The sequence below is a fragment of the Acanthaster planci genome, linkage group LG11 (genome assembly GCF_054643075.1).
Source record: "Acanthaster planci isolate LZ-2023a linkage group LG11, COTS_SCS, whole genome shotgun sequence".
Lineage (NCBI taxonomy): Eukaryota > Metazoa > Echinodermata > Asteroidea > Valvatida > Acanthasteridae > Acanthaster > Acanthaster planci.
This window is the reverse complement of record NC_141787.1, coordinates 7,907,384-7,924,820: the sequence shown is the minus strand read 5'-3', so window position 1 is coordinate 7,924,820 and position 17,437 is coordinate 7,907,384. Positions and strand designations below refer to the sequence as shown.

The 17,437-nt window shown below is 41.4% G+C and overlaps 1 protein-coding gene across 1 annotated transcript; it reads left to right on the top strand.

Annotated features, from left to right (window-relative positions):
- The first annotated feature begins 1,902 nt into the window (after positions 1 to 1,902).
- LOC110986899 (uncharacterized) lies at positions 1,903 to 16,028 on the top strand. The gene is made up of 14 exons (XM_022249191.2): positions 1,903 to 2,331; positions 4,397 to 4,560; positions 4,894 to 4,972; positions 5,241 to 5,402; positions 5,877 to 6,068; positions 6,414 to 6,542; positions 7,324 to 7,501; positions 9,024 to 9,145; positions 9,487 to 9,801; positions 10,080 to 10,382; positions 11,060 to 11,326; positions 11,775 to 11,921; positions 12,653 to 12,790; positions 13,039 to 16,028. The coding sequence occupies exons 2-14, from the start codon at positions 4,408 to 4,410 to the stop codon at positions 13,491 to 13,493; spliced, it is 2,640 nt and encodes an 879-aa protein (XP_022104883.2). The 5' UTR covers positions 1,903 to 2,331; positions 4,397 to 4,407; the 3' UTR covers positions 13,494 to 16,028.
- Positions 16,029 to 17,437: the final 1,409 nt, after the last annotated feature.

The window sequence follows — 17,437 nt, the reverse complement described above, 5'->3', positions numbered from 1 at the left end:
GACTTGAAAAGTAAAAACTTATTGTTTGGCTGGACATATGACATATCCATCTTTCTGCCGTCAAGAAAATTCTGCCGGCCCAGATTTGGATCCACTAAAACCAATTTTTGGTACCCTCGTTTTTACACAAGAATGCCTACGTTTCACGGCTAATATTCTTCAAAAGAGACTGCGAATATTTAGGACATGAATATTTAGACAAAGGACATGAGACTGATATCTTAACTGTTCATTTATGTAAGGATATTCCATTCTTAAAGGTAACACAAGGTGGTATACAATTTTGAAAAGTCCACTGCATGGCTCATTATATATGCATGATCCAGACAGCTCTGCATAAGTAGCAAATGAAAGGAGCAGCTTTTAGGGGTGCTGCGCGCTGACTGAATCTACATGGGTTAGACTAAGTAAACAGGAGTTTTTTCACAATCGAAAACTGGCTTCAGAATAGAATGTTATGGATGGAGTTCTTCAACTGTGCGTATATACCGATGGGTGAATTCAGGGTGCATTCCCGGCACCACATCGTTGGATTTCTGCGCGCGAGCTCATTAATATTTTGTGATCCCACGGGGCTTTTACAATAAGACAGGCTATTACCAGGAGAGATCATAGAAGCATTTCTCTAAATCCTGACTTTGGGCCGGGTACCGTGTTGTTTCCGGTTCGGGGTATTTCTTTTACTTTAAAGCCCCAAATTGCGGGCCTAATTTGGATAGAGGCGGGCGGCTTAACTGAGCGCATAGATTTCCTACTATTTTGGGGGTTTCTTTGGGGAAAGGCAAATAAAACACATTTCGTGACAGACCCTCATAATATTGAAACGAAAATAATCTTCTGGCCATGTTCTTGAATTTCTTAATAATTCTTGAAACTGGAGGCCAACCTCTTCCCGAGAGTCAACAGACCACATTATTTCGATTTGATTTTGAACTGTTTTCTATGGGCGCGTATTTTGTGTAGTGCAACATTCAAGTTGCCTACACTGTTGGATTTTGTTGGGTGCCTTCTCGGCTATGGTACCCCGCCGTTGTTTTGGTTAGGAGCTGCCTGTTGACTCTCTTGAAAAAGTTGGCCTCCGTTATTTTACTGGAAATTCAAGATTATAGCAGAAAATCACTTTTTTCTTCAATTTCATGAGGGTTACCCCCGATTTTTTTTTCCTTTCAAGGAAGATACCCCCAAATAGCAGAAAAACCAAGCGATCATTTCTGAATGTAACCGTCCGCCTCTATCCAAAATAGGCCTGCAATTTGGGGCGTCTTTGTGTAAGAAATACCCCGAACTGGAAACTACCAGTCCCAAATTCGGGATTTATCGTAGAAATACATGGCATTTGGTGGAATGCACCCTTATAAATTATGTCTGTGTACTCACCGCATAAGCGCGCGTTTATAATGGAGATCAATGGCACGTTTGACGCGGAGCACGTGGTTCGTGACTTCGTCACAAAGGTGGACGCGCCACGATTTGCATGCTCCCATTGGACGATTCCTGAAGTTGCGCGTTAACTTCCGGCTCCATGGTTCCATGTAAACGGTGATCAATGCATGTAACCTTATGTGCAGTGCACGTGCGCAGTGGGCGTGGTATAAACTGAAGTGACGCCACACTTACGAATCGGATAACAGGCTTTGCGTACACGCGAAACGCGTGCAAGAACCCGCTTGGAAAATTTACAACCATTTGTCTTTCTTTTTCCGCTAGGGGGACACTTCAAATCGGGGCGGATCGCTCCATAGTGGTAGTGCAGATATAAACAGGTGTGATGTCATCAGTACATAGGCCTATATCGAGAAGTAAGACACGGAGTGTATACGTGCGTGTGGGGCAAACACTGAGCACACCAGTTCGAATTGACTTCACACTTCGATAGAGGTAAGTTTAATAACGTGTCAGATGTTACCATTACAGTGTTGTGGCATGGTCTTGCTCATTCAAAGCACTGCCTTTCAGAGGATTTCTGGATGATCAGGACCATCGACATTTCAGTGGGTGATGTACGCAAGCTGTTCGGCGTACTCGAAAGACTGTTCATAGAGCCCGAAGCCAGTGTGACCACAGCAATGTTAAGGGGAATAGCTGAACAAACGTCTGCACTAGTAAGGTGTCTGCACTAGTTAGGAAGAAGTCATGGGTTTGAATCGTACCCGAGCAAAGTGATGGCGATGTTTTCGCAACCTATCATCGAAGCACACCGAGAATCTAGTGTAAATGCATCCGTTGGTACAAGGGCAAAAGCTAGTGCCATAAGAAAGAACAAATCCAATCCAACAAAAACAATAGGCTACGTTTTTTCAAGCTTGAAGCAGCCTAGGATCGCTTTATGTGGTAAGTAAGGTTATAGAACTACGCGTTTAAATTAAATAGTTGCAATCTTAAAATGACTAGGCTTCAATGTTCTGTCTTCCCGCAAACTTGTTTCAGTTTTCACAAACAGACATGCATACCAATTTGATCACATAGTACAGTGGATTATTTTTGCTGATTTTTTTCAGTAAATATGCCCCGTCTTTTTTCCCCCTTTGTGCAAAATACACGTCTGTCGTTAAAGGCGGGTATGTTTGACCTGTTTAAAAAAAATAATAATCGGCGACAGCTGGCCTTGTGCATGATGTGCCGTCGTGCGTGAAGTCGTTCTTACTTGCTGAGATTTTGTGCCTGAAAATCACAATGTCCGCCTCTGGGCCCTGTGTATGCCTAGTTGTTATAGCAGTAAAATGATCTCAACAATGGATGAACTATGCAATGAAAAATGCCTATGGAGGCAACCATTTCAGAGGTGTAAGGTGACACCGGTAGCAGAAGTCAAGCCTATTGCCACGACATGCAGACTACATGCATTAGAAACGTACATGCATAACATAAACTTGCCACATGAAAAATTCATCATTAATTTGGCTGCTTCATGTCGATTGATTACGGTAATGCCTGCAAATGTGCACTTTCCATTTGCAAATAATGTCCCTTCTTTTCGTGGGTTTTGCAATTCTACATCGTTTGATTACAATTTTTCAATCAACGAAGCAAAGTCATCGAGCTAAAGTGTCACGCCCTCTTAGGCAATCCGTGCGGTATTGGCTAAATTACATATTCAGCCATGTTCTTCGCCAACACTTTACATGCATGTAGATCTGTCATTGCAAAGAATAATTAACAGCTTACGAATTGCACGCTATATTGCTTTGTACTGAGGGTATAATTGATCATTATAGATTTTAATATTTATCCTCTTTAATTTAAAAATAGTTTGGTTGGAATCCAAACCAATTTAGATTTCTTTCTTGTAGAACAGTGCGAGAACTTCTCTTTGCTTATTCTCCGCTCCCATTTGTCAGCCCATCATCTGCACTCCAGAGCTTCTCCACCCTTCTGCTTTCATCGATGCCTGGTCATTTCCTTTTTTGCTAAATTCCTATTACCACTTTGTCATATTTCTTGTGAGAAAGGTTCTGCTGGGAAACGTTAAGTCCTGTACTTATCTATTTCTGTTCAATTTTAGACTTTCAGATTTTAGGTCACTCTAGTCAGCAACGCAGTTTCTAACAGCACAATTCTAAATCGTGATTTAAAAGGAACACGTTGTTGTCATATCAGGGTGAAAACAAGCACAAAAAAAATTCAACTTCACAATGTCGTTTACAAAATTTAATACATGAAGTTCTTGCAATGTATAAGCATTCCCTTTACCTGAAACGAAAAGTGCAGAGTGTTGAGGCAGTGTATAATAGTTAAAAACTCTGAAAAGCAAGGTGGTGAAGTACAGGTAAAGGACTTTGTCCACGATGTAAACACAGTTACTCAAGGAAATTAAATATTGATAAAACAAACATCAATGGTTGATCTGTTACATTTTTATTGTTTTTGGTTCCTCTTACTGGGAACTCTTTTTTTTTCTCCTGAACACACTCTCATGTATATCTCGAAAATGTTTTGAAAGTTCTTAATCAGCCAGCAAAGGGCAATACTTCTGTGTGGACGTTTGCTGATCTCTCTGCAAACTTTTGTGTGCTTGAACTTTGTTTACTTAACCCAATAACCAAGTCATTATTAAGAGGCCCTTTTGTCCGTTGTATTCAAATGAAATTAATAAATTACACCGATAATTCTAATAACCAAATAAATGTGAACGGTATTATAGTTGGTGCTGTTTCGTGGCAGTCAACATTTTGCACGCGGTTGTTCCAGTGCAGAACCCGCGTCTAAAAGTCGTCAGTATACTTTTGATCATGAAGGAAAAGTTTGTTCGCGCTTCGTACTGTAACAGCGGTAATGAACGTCTATCGCAGACGCCTCCAACAGTGCTGCAGTTAGAAACGGACATATACACAGGCGAAGAAAATCTTATGGTAGCCGGGCTGTTCTTAAGAGCAAATCTATGGCCATTTTATTGCAGATTGATAAAAGATGGCGTCTGCGAAATGGCATCTGCAAATGCTCAGGGCAGTGGTTTTCGTGGTGACATTATCATTTGCATCCAGCTATCTACCGACCGAGTCCGATGCGTACGACACCGCTTGCTTTGTCCCTTCTTCTGAACGACCTCGTGACGGAGACAAGGTTATTGCCGCTGCAGCAAGGAATGCTATCATTATATTTGTTTTTGCTCTTAATTAATTAATCGGTTTCTTGACAAAGCAAGCCTTCATTTATTTGGAAAATTGCTTACTGGTACGAGGTGAAGACCAGATGATGGACCAGTCGACACCTCGCACTGACCAATGTACAAACTGATCCACTTTAATACTTAGTGCTCAACTTACCGATTGTCCGAGCCACCCACCCACCGCTGGGCCTATACCGACACTCTAACTGACCAATTGAGCGACCCCCAGCCAACAAAAATAACAACGAAGTAAAATTTAATTTTTATGGTTCGAATCCATCTTGCAGCTTCTCGATTTTGAGATGTTTCTCCCTCCATATTTTGGTGACGTCTCTATCGAGTACCTGAGTTTTCCTAATGGATCGTGTGAGTATCTATCGAACTTCCTATGGCCTTAATATCTTGCCAATTCGGAGGTTGTTGAATGGGCATGAAAAGCCTAACTTACTGTGTACACATCTGCTTGCTGTGCACAGTGGAATCGGAATTGCGGCTTACATACATCGCAATAGACATTGCCGTGGATCCATATAGCAAATACATGTACATGTACATTTATCATTAGCTACTGGTTTAAACTCTTCTATTTGTATCAGGTTATGTTTTGTAAGAAAAGGTTGAGTTTTATTTTCAGGTGGGCTCGACTCATATGTGCTTCTGCGAGATAGATATTTTTTGATCCAGTTCAAGGATATGATTCAGCGTGAAGCAAGTGCATTTTTCAGCCATTGTATGTTGGACAACCAGCGAAACATGACACCGCCGTTCCGTTTCACAGTCATGTCATTGGGCCCAGGTAATCGCTCCGGGGATTATGTTTGTTCGTACAGTCTTCAGGGTAGCTACAAAGAAGTTGGCACGATGCAACAGTGACTTATACCCCCGAGGTCACTCCTTAATTCCCTAACGCGATAGATATTTTCGACATTTCCATGGCATCATGGAATGGGATGACAAACCAACTACGGATTTTACATCAACCCGAGGGGAAAGTGAAACCAGTCAAATGGTATTTACTTTTTTTTTCTGAAGTACCTTGTTATCAAGTCACACTCGGTTTTATACAAGAAATGTCCCTTTAAACCACCCACTCAATTATTCTTGAAAGGTCATTAGTCACCAGGCTGAAATGAACAGGATGGGTCAGTGCAGGATGATTAAGATTGATTTTGGCTTTGTAATGCATATTTTTTTCTCTACTATAGAACGTGTGTCCCATATTTATGCGATCACGCTTAACACAGATATCTGAACTTTTTCATCCATGTAGTAGACTCTTCGAAGCTAGTTCCGGATGAGGAATTTAGCCGTCTTCCGGCTGAGTGGATATCAACAGGCGTTATCTTCCGTGTACATGTGGATAACATTACCGTGGGGCATCATGTTCTGAATTGCGACATACCGTATATGCTGAAGATGGAGCAATCTCAGTACAACCTAAACTTCACCCTGCTAATAAATGGTAGGTGACCGGTCTAAGACGTTCTAACGTAGACACTAGTTCTTAGCGATAAGTATGCTTCACAAATCAAATTGATCCTCACAATTTTGAGATTATCTTTAAGCCATTCTGTGTTTGAGAATGTAAAAAAAAATGGCCGAAATTTTGAAACCTACTTGGTTTCTTTTGGCGGACAGTGTCGTTGATGTTGAAACATTTTTTGGCAAGGATGAGGAAATAAATGTGGGTAGGCATACGTTTTGGCAATCCGTATAGCTCAGCTATTGCCCTCCTACAACATTGCCGTGTTTTCTTATTCATTTATTTGGAGAGCTTCCTCGTTTGATGCTCCATTGCTCATTCCAGGTTGTCCATCGGGTAAATATGGCGGGAGCTGTGACCAAAGTTGCCACTGCGCCGAAGGAGTGGAGTGCCACAGTTTCAACGGTGTGTGCATGTGTCCACTTGGACTGGAAGGGACTTCGTGTGACCAACGTAAGCCAGTGAATACTGCTGATAGCAGTACATACCTGACAGTATACGGTTACTGCAGTAGAAAGCACGCTAAGTTCAATACAAGATTATCAGCGATATCTACTGGAGAACCATTTTTTTTTCATATATTGATGTATCTGCATTGTCGTTTTGGTTCCTTCGGTAACGTTTTTTGCTTTTGTTTTTAATTAAAGACCATTAAAAAATTATAGGTTTCGTTAATTTGCGTCAATATTGTAATGGAGTCCATCACAAGTTGCTGCAATATAATGCTGTCACAAAAGTCATCCAGTCGTAAGCCAAGAAACAAGCTATTCAAAATGAAATATGACATAACATTCCTTTCACATCGCTTATCCCGTTACTTAATACGATTGATCCACCCGATCCGACCACTCACCGCTACTCATAAGCGAGGCCTGTGCAGCAAAATAGCCTGCAAGAACTGGGATGCTAATAATTTATATTATCGTACGATGCAATACAGTGGCAGAAAGCTCGAACAAGCCTCACTTATAAGCGTGCCTTCTGTATTGCATCATACGATAATATATTAGCTCCACAGTTAGAGCATGGCCATTTAGCTGGACAGGCCTCACTTATAAGTAGCGGTGGGTTATCGGAACGGGTGCCTGATCATTTGAAATGACAGTTGTGGATAGCGTGGTAAAGGGACTCATGAATGGAGTTTTGATGACCGACTCGACCACAACACTGATTTGATCATGTTACATCTGGTCGTTTCTCTGTTTATACGGTTATTTCATTTTTCAACTTGAAGATAAGCCAGTGAACACGGTACAGACGCACCACATATTCGTCCCCTATGGAGAGACATTCACTCTGACGTGCACGGTGCACGGAATGCCATTACCTCGGGCGTGGTCGTGGACCAAAATTGGGCAGACCACGCCCCTGCTGGCTACCTCCCGTGAAGAGACGATGCCATATTCTCCAAGGTTAGTGTCTTATGCTTTTTTCTCTGTCTCTCCGCGTATGCATGCTTGCCTAGGATTTTGCTCTGCACGGGAATTGGCCGATTTTGTCCATCGCCACGTGTGCATTCGAAACCAACTTCCTGTGTCAGAAGAAACGGTCGGACCCAAAACGCAAACGTTGTTCGCAACTACGATATTCACTCAGCACTTTTGTGGGAGTAAACGAAAGCACTCATTCAGTGGGCTATGATACTGAAGCAGATGTAACTGTTCTGAACTATATCATTCCCAACCGAATCGTACTGCGTCGTACCGCACCGCACCGTACCGTACTGTGCGTACTGCAACTAAATCCCACTTAATGAGCACAGAGTATTAATTTTTTTGGCCAATTTTGTAAGTTCTTGTATAGAAATGTATCTTGTTGGCCACAGATTTATTCCCTTACTAACAAGCTTGAGCAGCACTGAGTAGTGTCGGCGCATAAAGCCAGTCAGTTTGCGTGGAATAGTGGTGAGCTCAAAGGATTCACAATGAAGAGGTGTATAAATTACCATTTGAAGTCTGCATATTACTCTTTCCAATGGTGGTAGTTTCTTCACTGTTTTCCAAAATTATCGGTTTTGAAAAATTATTTAACGCTTACCAGAAATATATGAGGCGTTAAGTTTGTGTTTATTCAATACTTACTTTAGCACAAGCCATCGACGCGTTGAACAAACGACATTATACAAACAGTGAATGTTTATGTGTGCGATGGTAAAAATACCTGACAATAAGTGAATGATGAAATGAGTCGAAGTCAAGTAGAATAGACCGTTTCATCTGTCACCAAATTCAAACTGGAGTACCATCGCACGAATATGAAACATTTATTATTTTTTTATACGACACATGTGTGAATCCTCGTCATCTGATTGGTTTATTTGTAGCATATTTTATTTTATAATTTTATAATTTAATGCTATGTAATGAAGGACCCACCAATCAGATGACGGGGTTAAAACACAATAGCACATCACTACCACGTTTCATATCGAGGCATTTTGCTTTAAAAGCCTTGTTTACAAATGGTGTTAGGTAGTCGGATCAGGTGCATATGTACCTTTCATCCTGCGCACATGCATTCCCACTATTTTGTCAGGTAAAACTTGACCCAAGACACTCTTTGGGTAAATATGGTTCCGGTCTACACTAGTTTAATTTCTTCAAATTATTTCTACCCTTCCGTGGCTTCACTACAGTCTCCACATAGAAATAAATCACTCAATGACACACCATCGAATAAACATTTTTTTTTTCGAAAGCACCCCAAGTTTATTTGTAAAATCAATCTATAAGAGACAGCGTCGCTGAATGGGATAGAGCCATCAATTTCTTATCCATATGTACCTGGTACGTATTAACCCTAACCCCTTAGGGTGTATGTAAAATCATATTGAAATCGGAGGATATGGGACTGTTAGGGTTAAGCCTGTGTAGACTCAATGGGGTAGAACGGAGTTGTACATTGAGCGCGTCTTCAATTGTTTTTCTCAAACAGGCCCGTTGTAATCCAAAGTATTGTAGAGGCCAAAAATACATCTGTCAACGGCGCCTATGTGTGTGAGGTTATTGACTGGAATGGAACTCCACACAGACAGCTTGTTAATGTCACAGTCATGGGTAATGTTTGACAATTGTAAAGTAAAAAAGTACCAATGACATTTGTAAAGTAAAAAAGTACCAATGCCGAAATATATACGCAATTTTTTTTTGCGGTCCACCGTATTTGCTTATTGGGCAGAGGTGCCAATTGGGTATTTTAAGGCTCCATCCTGCTTCAGGTTTTGCCATTCGAAAGTCTTATAGAAGTACAAATGATCAGAATGGTAGGGTCATACTTGGAAATATAAAACTGTTTAAAAGAGTTGAGGTTGTGAGATGGACTGCAGTACATGACTTTTGGAAATGCAATCTTCCAACCTTAGCTGAAGCTTGCTGCTGTACTCTTTTGAATTCCACAGCCATTCCCGAGCCATTCGTGCAAGTTCCTCAGAACCAAACCGCCCTCGTTGGCAGCAACGTTACCTTCACTTGCAAGATCAGAAGGGATGCCGGGGTAATCCGATGGGTCAGAGGTCAGAAGCAGCTACCAAACGAAGCAGCTGCGATCAACGACCTACCTGGCCGGTTCCAGATATTTCATCCCTCGGAGGGAGTTTCCAGTCTTCGCATCTTGAGATTGGAGTTTGGGGACGAGGAAGTGTTCAGGTGTTATGCAGGACACACGTTCCGGGCACCAGACTTGATGTATGCAGAGGCAAGGCTCAAAGTTCAGTGTAAGCAAGAAATTACACGCATTCCTTAAACCTAAACAGCGGTATATCCAGGAAATTTTGGAGGGAGCTGGGCCAGAGATTTTTTTTTTAATATGTCATTTTTTCGGTGAGGCGGAAACGATGAAACATTACATGATCTTTTGACCCGTTTAAGGGTCAGGCTTCACAGGGCTGAGATATTCCGGGTCAGTCTGACCAGCAAGTTTTAAGAGTAAAGAAAAATATTATCGCCACATTGGAATAATTGCAATGTATTTTAACCTAAAACAATCCCCCAGCGGATCCCTATCCCGAGTGTTCCTTCAACAAGGTCACCAACACCCTATCGGGTCAGAAGCTGACTCTCCGGTGCCTGGTGATGCAAGCTAAGCCGGTACCCCGGCTGAACTGGGGAGTGCAAGGATTACATTCTAAGCCCATGACGTTCGAGCACCGCTCCGACGACGGCTTCTCCTACAACATTAACACCTCCTTAACCCTTGTACCTGGGCCAGATGATGATGGGAAGAGGTTGTCTCTCTCCCTAACCAGTCCAGCGTGGACAGGAACCAGAGAAGTGGAGACATCACTGAATGTCTCATGTAAGATTTTTAATAAAGAGATGTTAAGGGCGTGGAGTTATTCTTTCTGGCAACACCAAGTTACTATGTCTTTAAAATTTCTTTGATAAACTGATTTAGCTTTAGGACGTGACACCGTGTGTTATGTGACTACCGCAGCCATTGAATAATTTGAAAATGCTTAAACTTATGGTCCTACCTTGTCTGATCATCGTCAGAATCGTTGCAATTAAATATGATGTTGTCTTACACTTTCCAGTCCTGCGACTGACCACAGATTACTCTAGGTTTTAGAATCAACCGAAGACAAGTTTAGAGGAAAGCCTAGAAACATACATAAGAAGGCGGTTCAGTCATCAATCCACTAATGTGGGATTCGAGTAAGGTTGACAGTCACTGCGCACTGAATGGGGTTTACTGCGTCATTTTATTGTAACCAGATTTTTAAGTTTCCTTCAGTGGCAGACTTCCCTTAGAACTTTGATCTGGTAATCCCAAATACCCCATCTTTATCCCATTACGGGCAATTCTCAATAGTGCACTATCAAGAGTTTGCAACGCGTTGGCCAATTAAAACGCGCGAAATCTGTCGATCCTTTTCAAACGCGCATTTGGTCGACAGATTTCGCGCATTTTGATTGGCCAACGCGCTGCAAACTCTTGTTGGCGCACTATTGTGAAACGGCCGTATTCCACAGATGCGCCCATTGTCGCAGTCAGCCCAGACCCAGTAACAGTTATCGAGGGCCAGGTTGTTACCGTCTTTTGCTCGGCCAAGGCCAACCCAGACCAGGTGGACGTTATCTGGACCCTTAGATCTTCCAGCAAGCCAGTCGCCTCTGTGTCCAGCAGTCTACCGTACACGTTCAAGAATATCGACATGGAATATGACAGGGCTAACCTGACATGTTCCGTCGGAAACACCATTGGCAAAACTGAAAAGACTGTGCAGATCAAAGTAACAGGTTAGCATTTTTGCTCGAGAAAGACGCCTAAGTAAAAAACTTTAAGTTGTATGAAGTATTAATCGCAGGGAATGGGATAATCAATGTTTTATTCGCACCTTTGAATAACCTCAGCTTCTTGGTTATAACAATTTGCACTGTGCAATGTCGTGTCGTAAAGGGCACAGTTCATCTAAGTTTACCCTCCAAAATACAGCCAATGTATATATAACATAGGGGTTGTGTCTTTTCACCCAAAGAAGGCCATGAAACACAAGTGTTAATCTTGGTTCATAGTATGTCTTCACCAAAATCGACTTGATGACAGTCCATTCTTTGAAGTTTCGTCAAAGTTTGACAGTTCAAACAGGTCGTGGTACCCATCTAAGATTTGGAAGATCTCAGCAATAAACCCTTCTTTGTAAATTCCAGATCGCAAGAAAAAAATTGTCTCTTATTGACCATACAGGCAATAGCATTTCCATCGCAACAAAGATAGGCTTCAGTGTATCAGGAGCTGCGTGTTTTATGATGCTGCTTATCGCAAGCGTCGTCTCTCGTCGCTATCGCAAGGAAATCAAGCTTTGGTGGGCTCAAAAAGCCGGAAAAACAGGAGGTAATTTAGTAAGCGAAGTAGAGTCTTCTTTTGGCCATCGTGGTCTTCCTAGAGTCTTCGTATTGTTTGTCGGAACTCAGAGTAAAATAAGTGTGAGACCTCAACGTGTTCCGACCATTTCCAAGGATGTGGTTAGTACAATTTTGAAGATCACATGTGAATGTTCTATCAGCAAAAATAAAACACTCAACTGATGTTATCAAGATACCACCTGTGCAGAGTAATCCCAACAACCTATTGCATTTAAAGCTGCGCAGGTCATACATGTACAGGCTTGGTACTGTTGAATATGAAAAGCGAACAGTGTTAAAAAAAACATTATTATTCGTATCTTATGTCACCCATTGTGATCTATCTTGCATCTGTTTTTAAAGACTGTCTGGTATCACGGTAATGCGGTACCCCTTGAACGGTCCACGTGCCAGGGCAACAGGTCTTTCAGCGACCGTGGTGGCACTCAATGTGTTTAAACTTTAGCAGTGCCCTCACGCCTATGCCTATCCACTTCAGTGGGATCACCAAGTTACTGCAATTTGCCTTGCTTAGGGACACCAAAGACATAAGTCCTTGTCTCTTCGAAGCCATAGCAGGTAGTAGACGGTAGTACTACCAGTCCATGCGTAGTACGAGACACTTTACATGTATTTAAAATCACTCCTTACCCCTCCCATTCCACACTGCTTTCAATGTAAACATTATTAAAAGGCCTTTATTGTGAATTGATTTCGAAGATAAAGATTTTGACGTGTTCATCTCCTACAAGAGCAGCAGCCCTGACGAGGAGTTTGTGATGCACGAGCTGATCCCTCGACTGGAGCAGGCTGGATACCGTGTCTGCGTCCATTACAGATACTTCCTGCCTGGCAGAAGTAAGTTCCATTACTGCTTTCTCGACCCTGAGGGGAAGTTTATGGTGAGGAATCGTACAGCCAACTGATATTTCTTGAAAGTGTCAATGGGTTTATGACAAAACCTTTCTCGAGGTCTGTTCCCACATGCAGGTCTGCCACAATTGGGGTGGTACTTCATTTGGTTGGTGGGATATTTGCAACTTAAAGAGTATTTTTTAGCGTTTATACCATTATGCTGTGTCTCATTTACCGACTCTTTGTTACAGGTATCATTGAAAACATTGCGGATGCGGTCCATCGTAGCCGTAAGACACTCCTCCTATTGTCTCCAGGTTTCATCGAAAGCGAGTGGTGCTGCTATGAGTTCCAGGCTGCTCTCTCCCAGATGTTACACCTCCAGTCGGACCTCATACCCGTCATCTTTGAGGACCTGGGACCCCAGGAGAATCTGTCCTCAGATCTGCAGACGATACTGAGGACACTGTCCTACGTCACCTGGCCCGGTGCCATCCAGCAGGGCCGCAACCAGACCGACGCTGACCTGGAACGCTTCTGGAAGCTGCTGTGGCAGTCGCTCCCACCGATCCGTGTTGGACAGGACGAGCAGGCGGTTGGTACCGTAGAGCTGGAGTTGCAGATCAATCAGGAACAGCGTGCTAGAATGGATGGATTTGAACATGACCACTTGGCTGGAGATAGGGCTTTTTTATTTTCTTATTGACGAGGCTGTGACGAAGACCCGATTACTTGATGGGAAGTTGTGCAGTGGGAACACTATTTTGTTTCAACGTTGAATATTCTACCAGCGTTTTTAACGTTAATACAACGTTATGTATCCCAGAGTGATTACAGTGCAGACGAATTGCATGTATTTTACATCCCCCTGGTATACAACATTACACCGAGATTGGTAGAGGATTGAATAAAACCCAATGTTGTCATGTAAAAGCAAGTACATGTAATGTCAATCAAAAGAACGGGACAAACACAGGATGGCTGTGCAAGAACTTCAACAACCTTTAGTCACTAGACACGCCCTTTTAAACACACACACTGCACTATGAGAACCATTCAACCTTTAAGCAATGAACCAATACCAAATCAGTATCTTAGTCAACCGCATACTTCTGGATTATCCGGTTCGTAAGTGACTTCGTTATACACGCGGAAGCGTCACTGATTGCAGGCTCTCATTGGACAAACGTGGTTCCATCATCTCTGTGTGCAGTGGGCGATGTTGAAACTGCAGTGACGTCACACTTATGAACCCGATTGTTACCATTTTTCAGGAATTCGTCAGGTATTTACTAATTCAAATCACACAATATACCACACCCATGCAATATCTGCATGGATTGAGATTGGTAACATTTTCCCATAGGTGCACAGAAAACTGCAACGGCTAGGCATACCCTAGAGTCCGTATTAGGACTTCAATGTGTCTTAATCCACCTAAGCCCACAGGTGTTCCTTTTATAGAGCGTTTTGGATTTTCAGTTTATATCTCCCTTTTTTCTGTGCAGAGTATACTCTAACTTTTGTTTCTAACTAAAGTGGTTAAAAAAGTTCATTTGCTCTTGTATTTTGTGCTAGGCGGCCCAAAAAAAATATAACGGTGAACAAGGTCGATTTACCAATTTTTCCTAGAAGTCTTTGACATCATATTTTGAATTTTGCACATGCTGCCTATCGATATAAATCAGTATCACAGCAGTTGGTTAAACAGTATAACACTGAATAGAGTATAGACTTACTTACAGTAAAGTGTAAAACTATGTAGCTTATTATGTCTCTGACATAACTGTAAAAGATTTGATCAAGTGTAATTCTTTCCTCGGCTTTTATTTTTAAATTGACTAGTTTCGATCACATTATTTGAATATATTGGACGCTTAAAGAGCACCTCTATGTTAAACGTGTTTTCTCTGACTTTATCTGTTCAAAACAATATGGAAGCATCCAAATCGAACGTAGTGATTCTTTTTTCTTTGGAGTATAACTGTAACAAGCTCAAAAGGGCTGCTTTAATGTTCATGCCAAGTTGCGAATTCTGAAGGCAGATTGCGTTGTCCCCCCCCCCAAAAAAAAAAACAACGAGAAACGAGGGGAACCTCGATGTGGTTGTAGTGGATACCCTTGTGCGTGTCAAACAATGGCTACATGCACTGTTTGGCATACACAAGGGTTTATCCACTACAGGGGGCGAGGGTTCCCCTTGTTTTCTCTGTTTTCTCCGAATGACGCAATCTACATTCAGAACTCGAATATTGACATGAACAGAATAAAAGCCTTTTTTTGTTTATTATAGGTGAGCTCTGAAGACACAGGACACTGCGTTGGATTTGGATGCTTTAATATATATTTGAGCAGATAAAATCAGAGAAAACATGTTTTCCTTAAAGGTGCTTTTTGAGAATTCACGTTCAGATTTTTTTGTGTAGTGTTTGCTCACCTTTTGAGAAGTAACGGAGTACTTACCGCAGTATATTGATTTGCTTCTTTGAAGTTTTGATGTCTGAAAAAATGTGTCGTGCATTCGGTGTGTGAAAACATGTAGATTGCTAGAGTAATATCTTGTCTCTGTTGTAATGATCATAGGAAAGATAAAGTCGCTTTACATGAATAAGCAAAAACTTATATTTAGGTATCTAATGATTTACAGCATTTTACGGATAATTGTGTGATCAAAGTTTCCAGTTAAGTCACGAGTTGAAAGAATATCGTAAATATGATACACGCTTCAGGTTATGTAATTGTAATGCATTTAATCATAAAAACTGTCAGATTTAGGTTTAATATTCACGGAGGTTGGCGACTCCGGCCTCTACTCAGTTGACCGAAGGTTCATCAGTCTGAAGACTCGATGTCTGAGTATATTATGTTGCCGGGGCAATCCGTTAGAAAATAAACAAAGGTTCTTCCCAAACATCTGTTGCAATGGTCCAATAGTTCCGTAATCCATAGTTTGTTAATCCAAAGGCTCAGTAGTCATGAGTGAGAATCTACATGTATTATTCCAAAAATACAGTAGTCCAAAATGAACATAAAGTTTATTTGATCAAAGTTTCATTATTCAAATGACCCCCGTGCAACACCATCTGTAGAGATTAAGATTGGGAACGCTTTCCATACGAGCTAAAAACATTCGAATGACTCCACAGGAGTGGAGATAAAAGCAGTGAAAAGTATATTTGCGAACCTTGTAGATATCCTTCTTTTCCTGGAAGGCTAGAAAGTAAAAACTTTTTCTCTCATATTCATTTGTTGTATTGTGTTGAATTGTATGTGACTCAAACTAACTAGAGTTGAACACTGGACTAGACAGGACTACACATTGTGATGCGACTCGACCTCTTTACCTAATGACTTGACTCGAGACACTAAATTAAAATGACGGTTTCAACTTGCGACACACCATTTTCTAACTTGTTCCAAGTCTGCAAGACAGTTTTGTAATCAGCACATCTGAAGACCATCACGAGATCTGTCCGAATTCAAGTCACAAGCTATTTAAAATGAAACCCAACAAAAACATCCGTTATCACTGTTCACCTTGTAACTTGTGGCTTTCTTATATGCAACACTGCCCTACACTAAACAGAGTCACGTGACTAGTTTCCACCCATGCTTCAGTTACTAAGAATAAACGAACACAAGTGGATGCTTGTCGAAATTTCTTCAGCTCAGAAAGTTGGGTGTGCACATTCGTGTTAAAACTCTTCCGCAATGAATTTCGAGGCTTTATTATTAATGGCAAGGGAAGTTCACAGAAAATCTAACTAAAAAGGACAAGGCCTTGGAACTTTTAAATTATATGCAGCTGTATCCGTTAAATTGGGAACGAGGGTGTGGCGACCACACATCCCGGCAAGTAGAGGTGTCTTAATGGAAGTGTGCATACTCAAAAAAAAAGTGTAATGGCTACAGGAAATTTTGAGTATACGCATAGATTACTCCTTGAGTATTTCCTGAGTGTGTCTATATACTTGAAATCTCCTGAACTTGAGTAACTTCAAAATCGTAGATTTCAGTGTGGCTGTCAAGGCGTTGCAGTCACGTCTGATGGGTGTTATGAAATTTTGAAAGAACAAAACCAAAAAGAGCTCGTGCTCACTTAACAAGTCACTGACAAACCGCAGTAGAGCTGGTTACAATTTATACATCTAAGAATGGAGGTCTCACTGTTTGCATTCAGCCCAGTAACTGTGGAAACAGATTGAGGGAAAGACGGCGACTTCAAGAAAACTGTTCATACAGACAAAATGTACAATCTTATTTTGTCTTCTCACTTCTAAAATTGACGTCATCGAATGCTCTTGATGTAAATTTCCGTCTGAACAAGAACACAATCACAATATAGCGAGGAGAGCCGAGGAGTTAGCAAGTTAGGCTAAAAATGCAAATGAAACGCCCTAGAGGGTAGTTTTAGTGAACGACAACCAGCACAGATTCCAGAAAATGCAACGACTCTGCATGTAAATATTAAAAAGTCTTAGAAGTATGGGACACTGCTAAAACGCATCTGGTGAACTAAATTTGAATAAAATCAGGTACATTGAGTTATCTGGTCGCACATAAACATAAGAATTGCATTCCCCATACTAAAAACACAAAAATATGAACGACTCAAAGAAATTCTCGGAAATTGCCAAATGGTTAGGCTCG